Genomic DNA, 13,926 nt, shown 5'->3' on the forward strand with positions numbered 1-13,926 from the left:
CAACTGTTTTAGAAAAATAAAATATAATCATAGCTTTAATTCTATGATTATACCTTTATTGGATTTACTCTCAGAGGTGTGTGTGTGTGTGTGTGTGTGTGAGAGAGAGAGAGAGAGAGAGAGAGAGAGAGAGAGAGTTGTATGTTGTGTATGACCGCCATCTGGTGGTATGTCAGAGCTCATGTAAAACAATGATGACACACCACAACAAAGAATCAAGATTATACAGATCATTGATAATCATGTAAAAGTTGATCATTATTGTTTTATAATCTGTGATGAAACAATCTTCAAAACTGTAGGTTAGGATTATTAATTCCTAATTTATGTTAGTTTAGTGTTATATTTTCCATCAGAGGCCATTAATATTCACATTCAAATCGACAACAAAGTTTAGTTTTTTACAGAGTAGGACATGATGATGGTGAAGGTGGTGACGGTGATAAAGATGAAGTGAATTATATCAAACTAAACTGCAAATCACATCAATACAGATTTCTGTTATTGTACGTTAAAGACTGATGACTCACTGATTTTTGATTGTTTTAAATTAGATTAAATGTTACAGAAAATCATTTAAGAACACAAACATTATGTCAAAGTTTCTGTCTGATCTTTCTGCTGAGACAAACTCTTCCTCTTCTGTGGTAAATCCTTCTTATTCCTGATTCTTTGTTCCATCTGTTTCCATGGGAACAAAAGTCTGTGTCTCTCTCTCTCTCTGAAGTCACAGGGGGTCAGGAGATCTTAGGGATGGTGGTTGCAGGAGGTGGGGTTTGTTGTCCTGGCTGAGTGACGTCAGAAGAAGAAACATCAGCATGGGCAGAGTCTCAACTGACTCCGCCACTGTGTGCCGCTTTCAGGTTCAGACTCGCTGCAGTCGTCAGGTAAACTTCTTCTTGGTGGCCGTGTAACGCTCCATATACTGAAAGCAGAAAGAACAGACCATAGGAAACCAATAGAGACCATCAAAGAACACTAGAGACCATCAGAAAACAATAGGGACCATCAGAGACCAGAAGAGACAACTAAAGACCATCAGGGACCAATAGAGACCAGAAAAAGACCAAACGAGACCATCAGAGACCAATAAAGACCATCAGAGACCATTATAGACCAAAAAGACCAGAAGAGTCCATTATAGACCAAAAAGACCAGAAGAGTCCATTAAAGACCTTCAGGTGGACCTCACGAGTGGATCTATATCACCAATTTTGAATATTTGAAGTGGAGCTGAGGGTACAGTTCAGTTGAGTAAAAATTGTTTCCTTCAGGATTTGCACTCAAATGTTTCAGAATAAATGGATTTTACATAACCAGAATTTCAAACTCCTTAAATATGAGGTAAACATTTAACAACATCAATACATGCTTATTACCATGGCAACAACAATATCAGCTAAGGGCACACAGAATGATTTTAATAACAACCTGAGGACAACGCTTTAACGACAAAGTCACTTAGGGCGCAGTCACACTGGCATTCTGTACCGTGCCCAAGCACGCTCCACCCCTGAAGTCCAGCTCGTTTGACCAGTGTGACAGCTCCGTACCGTGCTCAGGCCTAGTCCACTTCCTCGGCCCTGGGACGCTTCGGAGAGGTGTGCTTCGGCACGGTACAGTTCAGACATGAGCACAAACACGCAGGTACTAAATGTGCAAAGCCTTCATTATGGAGAAATCCAGAGTGTTCAGTCTGTATCTGACTAACATGAATCAGAATAAAACACAAAGTCAGTAAAGTAGCTGTCATGTTCTCTGATGTGCAGACGCAGACTCGACTGAGCATCCCATTTTTTTCCCTCTCGAGTCCGTCTGTTTGTAAACTGAGCACTCTTCATAATAACATAAAGCCATGCATGTGCTGTATTATGACGTTGTGTACAAGAGGTAACCATGTTTAGGCCCGGTTAGTCCTGGAGCAGTGTGACCGCAGGCCGTGCCGGCCAGCAGGGGAATGGGTGCTTTCACAATTAAGCTCTTTGGTCTGTTTGAAACTAACTCTGGTGCGCTTTGTCTGATAGTTCGTTTGGTAGTGGGTGGTGTGAATCCTCAGACAAACTCTGGTGCGGACCAAAGAACCGAATTCTGGTCCGCTTAAAAACAGGGGTCTTGGTTCACTTCGAAGTGCACCAGAGTTTCGTTTGTAGTCGGTTCGAGAACACATTCAGGACCAAACAAGGGAAGTGAATCAAACAGCAGTGCATTGTGGGTTGAATTTGGCCGTCTGTCAAAAGATCTAATTCTTCCCTGAGTTTCCAAAGTGTTGTTCTGAACTGAGCACGTTTTGTATTTTCCAACTCAGAAAGACGTTTTTACGTGTGTTCGACACCAACATGAATGAACATGAACAGCCACACCCAGTAAAGGGAGCTAAAACTCCTAGCTAACCCTAACTCATTTGAAATACTGTGATCAAGAACACAGGCAGGATGAGGAGGACTTTCCCATAATATTGAATCGATCGATTTGGGGGCAAGGATACTTCGCTTTATCTATTTAGTATCCTCTAATTATCAGTCTCTGTGAGACAGGATGAGGTCTGACCTGTTCGTAGCCCTCCAGGTCTCTGAGCTGCTTCACCTCGAACAGATTTCCCTCCACTGACAACAGAGACACCTGGGAGTCCTTCAGGATGGACCCAGGAATGGAGGACAGCTCCAGACAGTTCTCCTCCAGACGAAGGACCTTCAGACGGGGGCATCGGGACACTTCTACAGGCAGCACAGAGATCTGGAGGAGGGTGATAAAGCATGTTAGGGTTAGGGTTAAATGTCCTCCAGGAGTAACTCAGGCTCAGATTCTATCTGTACGTGGTGTTTCTCAGTCCTCTGAAGGGACTCAGGTACCTGATTCTGGTTGAGGTTTATCTCAATGGCCTGCAGCTCTGACACCTCTGAAGGGATGTTCTGAATATGGTTGCGGGACAGGTCCAACAGGTCCAGCTGCCTCAGGGTTCCAAGTCCAGAGGGAAACTGTGAGATTTGGTTCCCTGAAAGGCTAAGGGTCCGCAGAGCTTTGAGCTGGCCCAGGGTGGGGGGAAATTGCTGAATCCGGTTCCCATTCAGGATCAGAGTCTCCAGCTTCTTCAGCTTAGAGATCTCAGCGGGGATGCTGGCTGAGGACACAGAAAACATCAAGAGAGGGGTTAGGGTCAGGGAAGTGAACTCTAGAGGCTGCAGGACTACAGGCTTCAGGATGAGCTCTAGAGCAGTGGTTCTCAACCGTTGGGTGGGGACACAAAAGTGGGTTGCGTAGCTGTTTTAAGTGGGTCGCGAGCGTGTGCCTGAAAAAAAAAAGATCTAAAATAGTCAGGTGCTAGGGTTAGTTTGAGTCAGCTGTAGTTAGTTAGTCACCTGTAGTTAGTCAGCTGTAGTTAGTTAGTCACCTGTAGTTAGTCAGCTGTAGTTAGTTAGTCACCTGTAGTTAGTTAGAGTCAGCTGTAGTTAGTTAGTCACCTGTAGTTAGTTAGTCACCTGTAGTTAGTTAGAGTCAGCTGTAGTTAGTTAGAGTCAGCTGTAGTTAGTTAGTCACCTGTAGTTAGTTAGAGTCAGCTGTAGTTAGTTAGTCACCTGTAGTTAGTTAGAGTCAGCTGTAGTTAGTTAGTCACCTGTAGTTAGTTAGAGTCAGCTGTAGTTAGTTAGTCACCTGTAGTTAGTTAGAGTCAGCTGTAGTTAGTTGGTCACCTGTAGTTAGTTAGTCACCTGTAGTTAGTTAGTCACCTGTAGTTAGTTAGAGTCAGCTGTAGTTAGTTAGAGTCAGCTGTAGTTAGTTAGAGTCAGCTGTAGTTAGTTAGTCACCTGTAGTTAGTCAGCTGTAGTTCGTTAGTCACCTGTAGTTAGTCAGCTGTAGTTAGAGTCAGCTGTAGTTAGTTAGTCACCTGTAGTTAGTTAGTCACCTGTAGTTAGTTGGTCACCTGTAGTTAGAGTCAGCTGTAGTTAGTTAGAGTCAGCTGTAGTTAGTTAAGAGTCAGCTGTAGTTAGTTAAGAGTCAGCTGTAGTTAGTTAGAGTCAGCTGTAGTTAGTCAGCTGTAGTTAGTTAGTGTCAGCTGTAGTTAGTTAGTGTCAGCTGTAGTTAGTTAAGCATCAGCTGTAGTTAGTTAGAGTCAGCTGTAGTTAGTCAGCTGTAGTTAGTTAGTGTCAGCTGTAGTTTTAGTCAGCTGTAGTTAGTTAGTGTCAGCTGTAGTTTTAGTCAGCTGTAGTTAGTTAGTGTCAGCTGTAGTTTTAGTCAGCTGTAGTTAGTTAGTGTCAGCTGTAGTTAGTTAGAGTCAGCTGTAGTTAGTTAGAGTCAGCTGTAGAGTCAGCTGTAGTTAGTTAGAGTCAGCTGTAGTTAGTTAGAGTCAGCTGTAGTTAAGAGTCAGCTGTAGTTAGTTAGTCAGCTGTAGTTAGTTAGTGTCAGCTGTAGTTTTAGTCAGCTGTAGTTAGTTAGTGTCACCTGTAGTTAGTTAGAGTCAGCTGTAGTTAGTTAGTCAGCTGTAGTTAGTTAGAGTCAGCTGTAGTTAGAGTCAGCTGTAGTTAGTTAGTGTCAGCTGTAGTTAGTTAGTCAGCTGTAGTTAGTTAGAGTCAGCTGTAGTTAGTTAGTCAGCTGTAGTTAGTTAGTCAGCTGTAGTTAGTTAGAGTCAGCTGTAGTTAGAGTCAGCTGTAGTTAGTTAGAGTCAGCTGTAGTTAGAGTCAACTGTAGTTAGTTAGAGTCAGCTGTAGTTAGTTAGAGTCAGCTGTAGTTAGTTAGAGTCAGCTGTAGTTAGAGTCAGCTGTAGTTAGAGTCAACTGTAGTTAGTTAGAGTCAGCTGTAGTTAGTTAGAGTCAGCTGTAGTTAGAGTCAGCTGTAGTTAGTTAGAGTCAGCTGTAGTTAGTTAGAGTCAGCTGTAGTTAGTTAGTCAGCTGTAGTTAGAGTCAGCTGTAGTTAGTTAGTCAGCTGTAGTTAGAGTCAGCTGTAGTTAGTTAAGAGTCAGCTGTAGTTAGTTAGAGTCAGCTGTAGTTAGTTAGAGTCAGCTGTAGTTAGTTAGAGTCAGCTGTAGTTAGAGTCAGCTGTAGTTAGTTAGAGTCAGCTGTAGTTAGTTAGTGTCAGCTGTAGTTAGAGTCAGCTGTAGTTAGTTAGAGTCAGCTGTAGTTAGTTAGAGTCAGCTGTAGTTAGAGTCAGCTGTAGTTAGTTAGAGTCAGCTGTAGTTAGTTAGTGTCAGCTCTTCTGACTCACTTAGTCTGTTCGAGGTCAGGGTCAGACTCTTCAGCTGCAGGAAGTTTCCGATGGCGGCTGGAAGAACCTCAATCTTATTTCCAGATAGATCCACCGTCCGCAGGTTCCCTGTGAGTCTCTGTAGCTCCTCCGGAAACTACAAGCGATTATATAGAAACTACAACGTCACATACAGCACAGGAAGTGATTATATAGAAACTACAACGTCACATACAGCACAGGAAGTGATTATATAGAAACTACGACACCACAGACAACACAGGAAGTGATCATGTAGAAACTAAAACATCACAGACAGTACAGGAAGTGATCATGTGAGAACTGCAATAGAGTTCACAGGTGAGTCTCACCTCCTGCAGCCCCTTCGATGTCAGCTGGAAAACCCCAGTCTTCTGGGACGTTTCCAGGTGAGATTTCAGAGCACTGTTCCCCATCTCAACCTGTAACCAAATGCAGACCTGTTAGCCTACCTGTCAGTCTCCCTGTCTATCCAGCCAGTATACCTGACAGTCTACCTGTTGTTTACCTGTCTTTTTAGCTGTCTGTCTACCTGTCAGATTACAGCAGGACCATTAGTAAAAATTCACATCAGACAGGAAGTGGTTCTAGGACTGTCCTCTTCTTCTTCTGTGGTGTCAATAAGATCAGCTGTCCTCTTCTTCTGTGGTGTTAATAAGATCAGCTGTCTTCTTCTTCTGTGGTGTTAATAAGATCAGCTGTCTTCTTCTTCTGTGGTGTTAATAAGATCAGGCGGTGTAATCCCTGCAGAGCAGAGTCATCAAACAACAGGCTTCAGAAGATAGCGTTAGCCACATTAGATCGTTTATAAACTAGAAACACAATTCAAACACATTGGAGTTGTTAAACGTAACAAAGCTAACAGAGAAGCTAACAGATGCTAACAGTATAACATTACGTTTCCACATTATTCGGCTATCCTGCACACAGAGCTAAATTTACCGGACAAACACCGAACAACAGATACCGGCCGGTTTTACTCACATCACAGCGAACTGTACACTTTATAAACGTGGCTTTTTGTCGGGATGATGAACATTTGTCTGATAAACAGAGTGCACGCCCTGAGAGCCTAGCTCTGCCAGCCAATGGGAGAAGCCGAGACAAGTGACTTTTGTGGGCATGCGCACTACTTCTTCTTGTTCTCAGTAAGTTTAGACGCTACAAGGCGTTTTACAGTCCCCTGCAGGACATAACACATGTTTCCCTTTTATTTATTTATTTGTTTATTTTACAGTGTACAGCCTATTAGCTGTACTAGAGTTAGCTACAAGCTAATTTACGTCTGTAGTCCCTGGGGAGGAGACATACTACAAAAACAGCTGTACCACAACCTCTAAAAGCAACACATCAACAATACCATAATAATACACACTCTTCTTCTGTTTATGGGTCATCTCCTTCTTCTTCGTTGGTTGTTTAAGGTGGTTGGCATCTTAAGAGTTGTATAATAATAAATATATATATACATATATAAAATATATTAACATTATTATATTATATTCATTCTAAAAATAAATGTATCATATTATTATATAATACATTATATTACTAACATATTAATGAATCTACTTATTATATTTATTGATGTATGAATGTGTTAATCAGTCAAATCTGCAGCCTTTATAAACTAGAGATTAACCTGTTTATTATATGTACATCATGTATTATTACATGATGAAGTAAAAATAAAATGACTGAAATAAAGAAGTACCTTACATTTGGACTGACTTAAACGTTCTGAGTAAATGAACGTGATGTGAGTACTTTGAACACCAAGGATTGAAATACTTATATAAACACACTTTTATATAAAAGATACGTTATTTATAATGTATGTGTGTTTTTATATATATATATATAATGATATGTATTTTTCTATCTCTGAATTCGATCCAAAGTTTTTTTTAAATTAATAGAAACTGTAGGAGCTTCTTTCACCAGCAGGCATCAGTGATCCAACACTGAAGCTGCTGCTACTCTTTAAAGAAGAAGAAGAAGAAGAAGAAGAAGAAGAAGAACATCTTTGCTCTAAAAGTTCGTAATCAAGCATGTGTTCATTATTTGTAAAACGTTTTTAACAGAATAAAAGTTTAACGATCGACTGAGAGGAACCTCAGCGTGTAAAAAGAAAAAGTCCGGACATCCAGCAGGTGGCAGTAATAACAGCTGCCATGGAAACCCAACAAAGAAGAAGAAGAAGAAGAAGAGGAAGAGGAAGAGGAAGTTATTCGGCGGGTGAATTTGGATTTGTTGTTGTTAAGTTGGAGACGTCGTTGAGTTGACGGTAAGAACACAAACTCGCAGTGTTTGGGGGTCACTGAGGTTTATTAAACTCCACAAATCTTTAACCCGCCAACAGAAGAATCTAAACCTCTTCCTCCAGAGACCAGACCCTGTATAAAAATGAGCTGGTTTAAGTAAATCCCGGTCCGTGTTCTGACTCACCGAGCTGTGAGAAGGAAATAAATAAAGATTTACGGTCTTTACATACTAGACTTTAAATCGGCTTCATGAAGTTTTAGTTAAACTCCGCTTAATGCTTGTTTTTACCGCCAACTGTTGTCAATGCTCATTTTTTAAAACTTTATTTACAAAATGTTAAGAACATCAGGATTCAATGACGGGAACGAGGTCAAAACGAAAAACAATGATAAAATAAATTTAATAGAAAAATACAGAAAATAAAGTATATCACAAAATATTTTAGGGCTTTAGGATTTGTGCAATGATGTCATGTGTCCAGGTAAGATTTTAGGAAGGACATAAAAACTGTGTTGCTGTTTCTTTGTGAATATTGATTTTTTCTAGTAAAAGATTAATGTCGCACTTTTTTGTAGAGGTAATTCCTCATCAAAAGGACCAAACAATACATTTTTAATGTTTAATCTAAGTTGAATGTCAATACTAAAACTAAAATCATACAAACTAAATCATATTATTAATTAATATAACAGTGAGTTATCAAAGTTATATTATCAACATGTTTTAACAATAAATTAGATGTTTGTTTAAACTTATTAAAAAACGTGATTAATTATTCTTCACTTTTACCCACAATGCACTTCTCCAAACCTCTATATAGACTTTAAAATGACCCTGAAATGAATATAACTTTGTCAGGTGTCTCTTTGTGACTCTCTGCTTCACTGAAACGTTGATTTAATTTAAATTCAATGATGAAATGATCAACTGATGGATGTATTGATGACAGCAGCTCGTATCTTTGTCAGATGATTCAGAGGGATTTGTCTCTGTTCTCGGTGACCCCGGCTGCAGGTCTGCTGTCCAGGTGTGTTTCTAGAGGAACTTTATCTCAGGTGAGTTTACTTGCACATATTTGAAGAGACAAATACTTCATATACTGTATACGGGTCAGTGACGTTTAAGGATTTTCAATTCGAAAATAAAAAAATATTTTTTTTTAAATTTTTTAAATATTAGGAATCTTGTGTACACATGAATTATTACACTTTTTAAATTAATTAATTTGTTTTTTTTCATCTAGATGAAGTCGCCCTGGCCATAGAAAATGTCATGTGTTGCGACCATGATTTATCCTGAATTTAATTAATTTTCTTAAAATGCTTTACATATTTTTATTACATGTTCTCGGTTACATGTTGCCTGCTTCCGGCTGCCTCCAAAAGGAAACGTTTGAATTTTAGTACTCATCTTGCACACATATTTCTTTGAAAAATCTACGTGACAAACAGCTTCAGATTCAGTGATCTGATGTTTGAAGTATCAGAACTGTTCTGCCTGGTGGATCCAGTTGAACTGGTGTATGGCTAAAAGTTCTGTCTTTTTCTGAAAGAGTTGTATTAAGCCCTGGATTGTCCCTGTCTGTGTTTGCTTTAAAACATTTGAAAAGGTTTTCTCTCCATTTGTTGAAGTAACGCGCTCCCATTGTTCCCAAGAAACCTCAAAACTGTTGTAGGAAATGTTCCTTCATCGAAGCAGCACTTTAGACACGGTCCATGCAGGCTTTATTCTTTGTGTCACACACTATCAGACTCACTAACTCTGTGATGCTATTTGTCCTCAACAGCCCTCTCTGGGCGAGTTTGTTAGCCAGCTGGACAATCTGATATAAAACGTCCTTCCTCTGGTCTACCTCTGTTAGAAACTGTGCATGGCGCTCAGTGAGGGGCTTTGTAAGAACTCTTCTTTGCACGTTTTGTTTGTTTTGTGTGATGGTGTCTTTCTTACCAGCTAAAAGACAGATAGTTAATAACAGCTTGCTTTCTGTCTGCTGAAAGTTTCTTGCACCCCCCTTTTCTTGAATGTTTCATTTGGGCTGACTCTTTGCTTTGCAGTTGACCTCTTCTCACATTTTCTAAATGTAACATTTAGTTTACCCCTTCCTGCTAGCTGTTTCCTTCAGTGTTTCCAGTAGAATACCTGGGTGGTGGAGTTTGCAGCTAAGGGGGGGAATTACATAATTTTTTTTTCACTCTTACCATAGAATATATTTTAATATAGGTTTTGTTTTTGTATCAAATGTGTTTTTCCCTCTAAGTTTTTCCAAAAAGCAACTTTAATGTGCTCACCTTATCCACGCAGGCGCACAGATGCAAACGACTATGCCTCGTGTTTTGAAAAGTTCCCCCTGATATTCTGTTATTTATAAGAGTCCAGCATCTGAAGCAAGCAGCTTATTTACACGAAGCCATGAGAAACTTAAGCTTAAGTTTTGATATGAGCAAGGCACCTCAACCTGTGCGTTTAGGAGAGGGGTTTATAGTCTCCCACCCCCAGTGATCATTCCTTTTTTTTTTTTCCTGTCCTCAGGAGGAGATAGACTCTGCCTCCACACAGCTAAGCCCCGCCTTCTCTTCCAACCTGCATGAGGCTGAACAGCGAATCAGAATACAGAGACAGCTGGACGAGGTAAAAGAAAAGACGTTTTTCCTTTTCTGTGCTACAACATCGAATCGATAATTTAAAGTGTTGGTTGTCTCGTGCAAGAATGACGTCACTCGCTGTAGCGTGGCGCTGCTGATGTCACACTCAGACAGTTGAGCGGAGTGCTTCATTAAACTGCAATTTATTACCAGGATGATGAAAACTAAGTTTGACCTAAACATGTGTCCTGTTTCAGCTGCGGCTCGAGGCGGAGCTTCTGCAGACGGAGAAGAGGAGTGCTGACGTGACACACAGCTTCCACCTGAGTGAGTGTTAAAGGTCATACCGGAACAGTCAAACCTGCAGATAACATTTTTATCGAACAAAACATCAAATAAAAAACTTTACCGGGGGGTTCACGTTACCATGAGGTGGTAACCATAAACCCCCCCCCCCCGAATGTGAGGATTCGTGAAACATCTCAACGCCGTGTTTGAATAACATCAGAGACAACACGTTAAAGGTTAATTATGTATAAAGTAAAAGTTTAATCATAATGTGACATTTACGATGAAGACGTTAACATGAATCAGTTAGAACAAAGATCTGAACCTTCGAGACTCTGTGTTCTCGTCTGTCCTGCAGCTCGCAGGTTCCACATGTTGCAGGTATTCTGTGGTCACCTGCAGGACGTTCTGAAGGACCAGAACAGTCTAAGACAGAGACTGATGAGGCCGCTGGCTCGCACCAACCTGCCTGTCCAGGCTCACCTGCACAGGTATCTAACAAAAAACAAATTCTACTTAGGGTCAGTCATATCACATGGTCTAGGGTGGTGTTTCTTTAAACTGATTGAGATCCAAACTTCAGTGTGCTGGATATGGTATGTCCCAATCCAGCACCTGTCCAAGATGTGAACCAGTGTGTGGTGGTCTGTGGTGGTCTCTGATGGTCTGTGTGTGCAGGTTTGTCGTGGACTTGGTGTCGATGCTGCTGGACTTTGTTAACACGCTGGAGGAGAAACTGAATTCGGTCAGCTCCAGTCCAACCGCTAGAGACCACCTGGATCAGCTGGTCAGTAACATGACATCATGCGTGCTTGCATGCATGCGTGTCATAAACAAACATCATACATTAGCAGCTTTTAGATAGTAAAGGGTTAACAGATCAGTTCCCTGACATGTCCAGCAGAGGTCTCCCTTCTCCTGTGAAACTCAAACATTGAGACGGTTAAAAACATTTACAGTAATGAAAAGGTGAATATGATATCACAGTCACACCGCTCATCCTAGCCCGACGTCCATCTGTCATATACTCTGAAACATGATCCTAACTCGACGTCCATCTGTCATATACTCTGAAACATGATCCTAACTCGACGTCCATCTGTCATATACTCTGAAACATGATCCTAACCCGACGTCCATCTGTCATATACTCTGAAACATGATCCTAACTCGACGTCCATCTGTCATATACTCTGAAACATGATCCTAACTCGACGTCCATCTGTCATATACTCTGAAACATGATCCTAACCCGACGTCCATCTGTCATATACTCTGAAACATGATCCTAACCCGACGTCCATCTGTCATATACTCTGAAACATGATCCTAACCCGACGTCCATCTGTCATATACTCTGAAACATGATCCTAACCTGACATCAATCGATGAAAACAAATAGTCGCCTCCTGGTGGACTTAATGCACCGCTCATGTTAATGATGTCACAGTCCTTTGAGTGCGCTTGGTACCCGCCTCCTGACAGTCTGCCATCATTCCAGAGCAGTGAGATTTGCACATTAATAAAAGAACACTGTATCGCCCACCCCCCCGCAACGTATAAACTGTATCCGCCCCCCCTGCAACGTATAAACTGTATCCGCCCCCCCTTCACCGTATAAACTGTATCAGTTGTTATAAAACGTTTTGTTTATTTTTACTGTTAAATTATTTTCTGTTACAGAACTCCTCCATCGCCCAGTTACTGGCTCACGCCGCAGAGATGGATGGTTTGTCCAATCAGGTTCTCCGTTGGAAGCAGGTCCACAGCAGGAGCAGCATGCTGAGTGAAAGCTCTGTGTGATGTCCCCTCCTCTCCTCTCCACTCTTCACCTCCTCCTCCCCACTCTTCACCTCCTCCTCCCCACTCTTCACCTCCTCCTCCCCACTCTTCACCTCCTCCTCTCCACTCTTCACCTCCTCCTCCCCACTCTGCACCTCCTCCTCCTCCCCACTCTTCACCTCCTCCTCTTCCTCCTCCTGCTCCTCTTCCTCCTTTAGTGGGAGGAAATCATCTATGTGGATACAGAATCTTTAGTTTTGTCTGCAGTTAGTTATGATCCAATAAGTTCTGCGTTATATATAATTATATCTATGTATAATAAATATATTATTATTATTAATAATTCAACAGTGTAGTGTTGTTGTCAAATGCTGTGGACTTTCTCTTTTTGTAATAAAATTTAACTCTGTGTTGGAGGTTTTATTGGGGGGGGTGGATGCGGTTTGAGAAATGGACATGTTTCACCACTAGGTGGAGGCAGACTATTACAGGAGCGGAGTGCCAGCGATGATGACAGAAGCTGCGGTTTCCGCATACTGAAGTGATATCTGGCGTATGCCATTTCCAGTCCAAAGTTTGTGATTCATAAAAACAAACCTGATGGTAAAATGTGCGCAGCGTTAAGTAAACTTTGACCCAGGGGTTGTACATTAGGAGGGGACTCGGACAGTCAGGTGATGAATTAAAGCCAGATGTTTAATGATGACTCATCGTCATCATTCACACTACATTTTCAACCGTTAATGAAAAATGGAGTTGGAAATAGTCAAGGGTTAGGGAACAGGGATGATAGCCTGAGTGATACCCTGCTCAAGTTTGAAATTTGAATACATTTTGATGAGAAGATCGTATCGAAATTAAGTCTCACTATCCCATTTGTGCCTACAAGCTTTCCAACGATACCATCCATGAGTGTGTAGGACATCGGGAAGTGGGTGAAATGTTAAATTGAGACGTGAAATGTGGATGTGTGAATTTGTCATTTTTGATAGGAGCGTAGCATCAACGAAGCAGTAGGTCGTACCCCAGCAAATGCGGCTACGCTCTTTCCAATGGGATAAGGGATGAAAATCACCTGGCTATGTCTGATTGTTGAATGACTTTTGATAGGAAGGTCGTCTCGACTCAAAACCAAGACGCGTCCCCCATTTGCGGCCACAGGCTTTCCAACGGTATTACCCACGAGTCTCTACAACATCGGGAAGTACCTGAAGAAGCTATTTCGAGATTTCCATGATTTCTGATTGTTGAATAACTGTTGATAGGAGCGCAGCATCGCCGCAGCACCAGTGTCTACCCCCCCCCCCCCCCCCCCCCCCCCATTTGTGGCTACGGGCTTTCCATGGGTACTAATTTGGTGCCTGTAGCACATCGGGAAGTGGGTGAAAAGTCAAATTCAGACATGAATGGAGCGTGAAGTGTTTTGGTCATGATGGTCGATCCAGAAAGTGTTTAGGAGCACGTTTCAGAGCATTTGGAGTCAATGGGTACCCAGTTTGTTGTGTTGTTTTTTGTGAGTGGATTTGTGTACTTGCTGAGACTTGCAACACATCCGGAGTGGTTAGGTTTAGTAAAATGGTGTGGGAGAGGTTAAAATAGTGAATTGTGAGCAAAGACAAGGAGCAAAGAGGAGAAAGACATCCATGATCCAACTGTGTGAAATAGGAATGATGGACTTGAGGAGGAGTAGGTAGACTGTTCATGATTGGTGATCCGCACCCAGATTGATGATCCAGTTCCATATAGACAATCCACTTCCAGATCCCTTATCCGTGATCCGCACCCAGATTGGTGATCC

General features: G+C 41.5%; 2 protein-coding genes across 2 annotated transcripts; one reads left to right on the forward strand and one right to left on the reverse strand.

The window, feature by feature from the left end:
- Nucleotides 1-215: 215 nt before the first annotated feature.
- On the reverse strand, nucleotides 216-6,332 carry lrrc57 (leucine rich repeat containing 57). The gene is made up of 7 exons (XM_061062972.1): nucleotides 6,196-6,332; nucleotides 5,720-5,955; nucleotides 5,544-5,633; nucleotides 5,194-5,329; nucleotides 2,850-3,118; nucleotides 2,548-2,733; nucleotides 216-925 (listed from the first exon to the last, which is right to left on the reverse strand). Exons 3-7 carry the CDS (start codon nucleotides 5,625-5,627, stop codon nucleotides 884-886), a joined length of 717 nt encoding a protein of 238 aa, XP_060918955.1. The 5' UTR covers nucleotides 5,628-5,633; nucleotides 5,720-5,955; nucleotides 6,196-6,332; the 3' UTR covers nucleotides 216-883.
- Nucleotides 6,333-7,387: 1,055 nt separating this feature from the next.
- haus2 (HAUS augmin like complex subunit 2) lies at nucleotides 7,388-12,471 on the forward strand. Its single transcript, XM_061063330.1, has 7 exons — nucleotides 7,388-7,498; nucleotides 8,445-8,531; nucleotides 10,006-10,104; nucleotides 10,316-10,385; nucleotides 10,705-10,837; nucleotides 11,025-11,133; nucleotides 12,030-12,471. The coding sequence occupies exons 2-7, from the start codon at nucleotides 8,445-8,447 to the stop codon at nucleotides 12,147-12,149; spliced, it is 618 nt and encodes a 205-aa protein (XP_060919313.1). The 5' UTR covers nucleotides 7,388-7,498; the 3' UTR covers nucleotides 12,150-12,471.
- The last annotated feature ends 1,455 nt before the right edge of the window (nucleotides 12,472-13,926 follow it).

Source organism: Labrus mixtus, chromosome 18 (assembly GCF_963584025.1).
Source record: "Labrus mixtus chromosome 18, fLabMix1.1, whole genome shotgun sequence".
NCBI classification, from domain to species: Eukaryota; Metazoa; Chordata; class Actinopteri; order Labriformes; family Labridae; genus Labrus; species Labrus mixtus.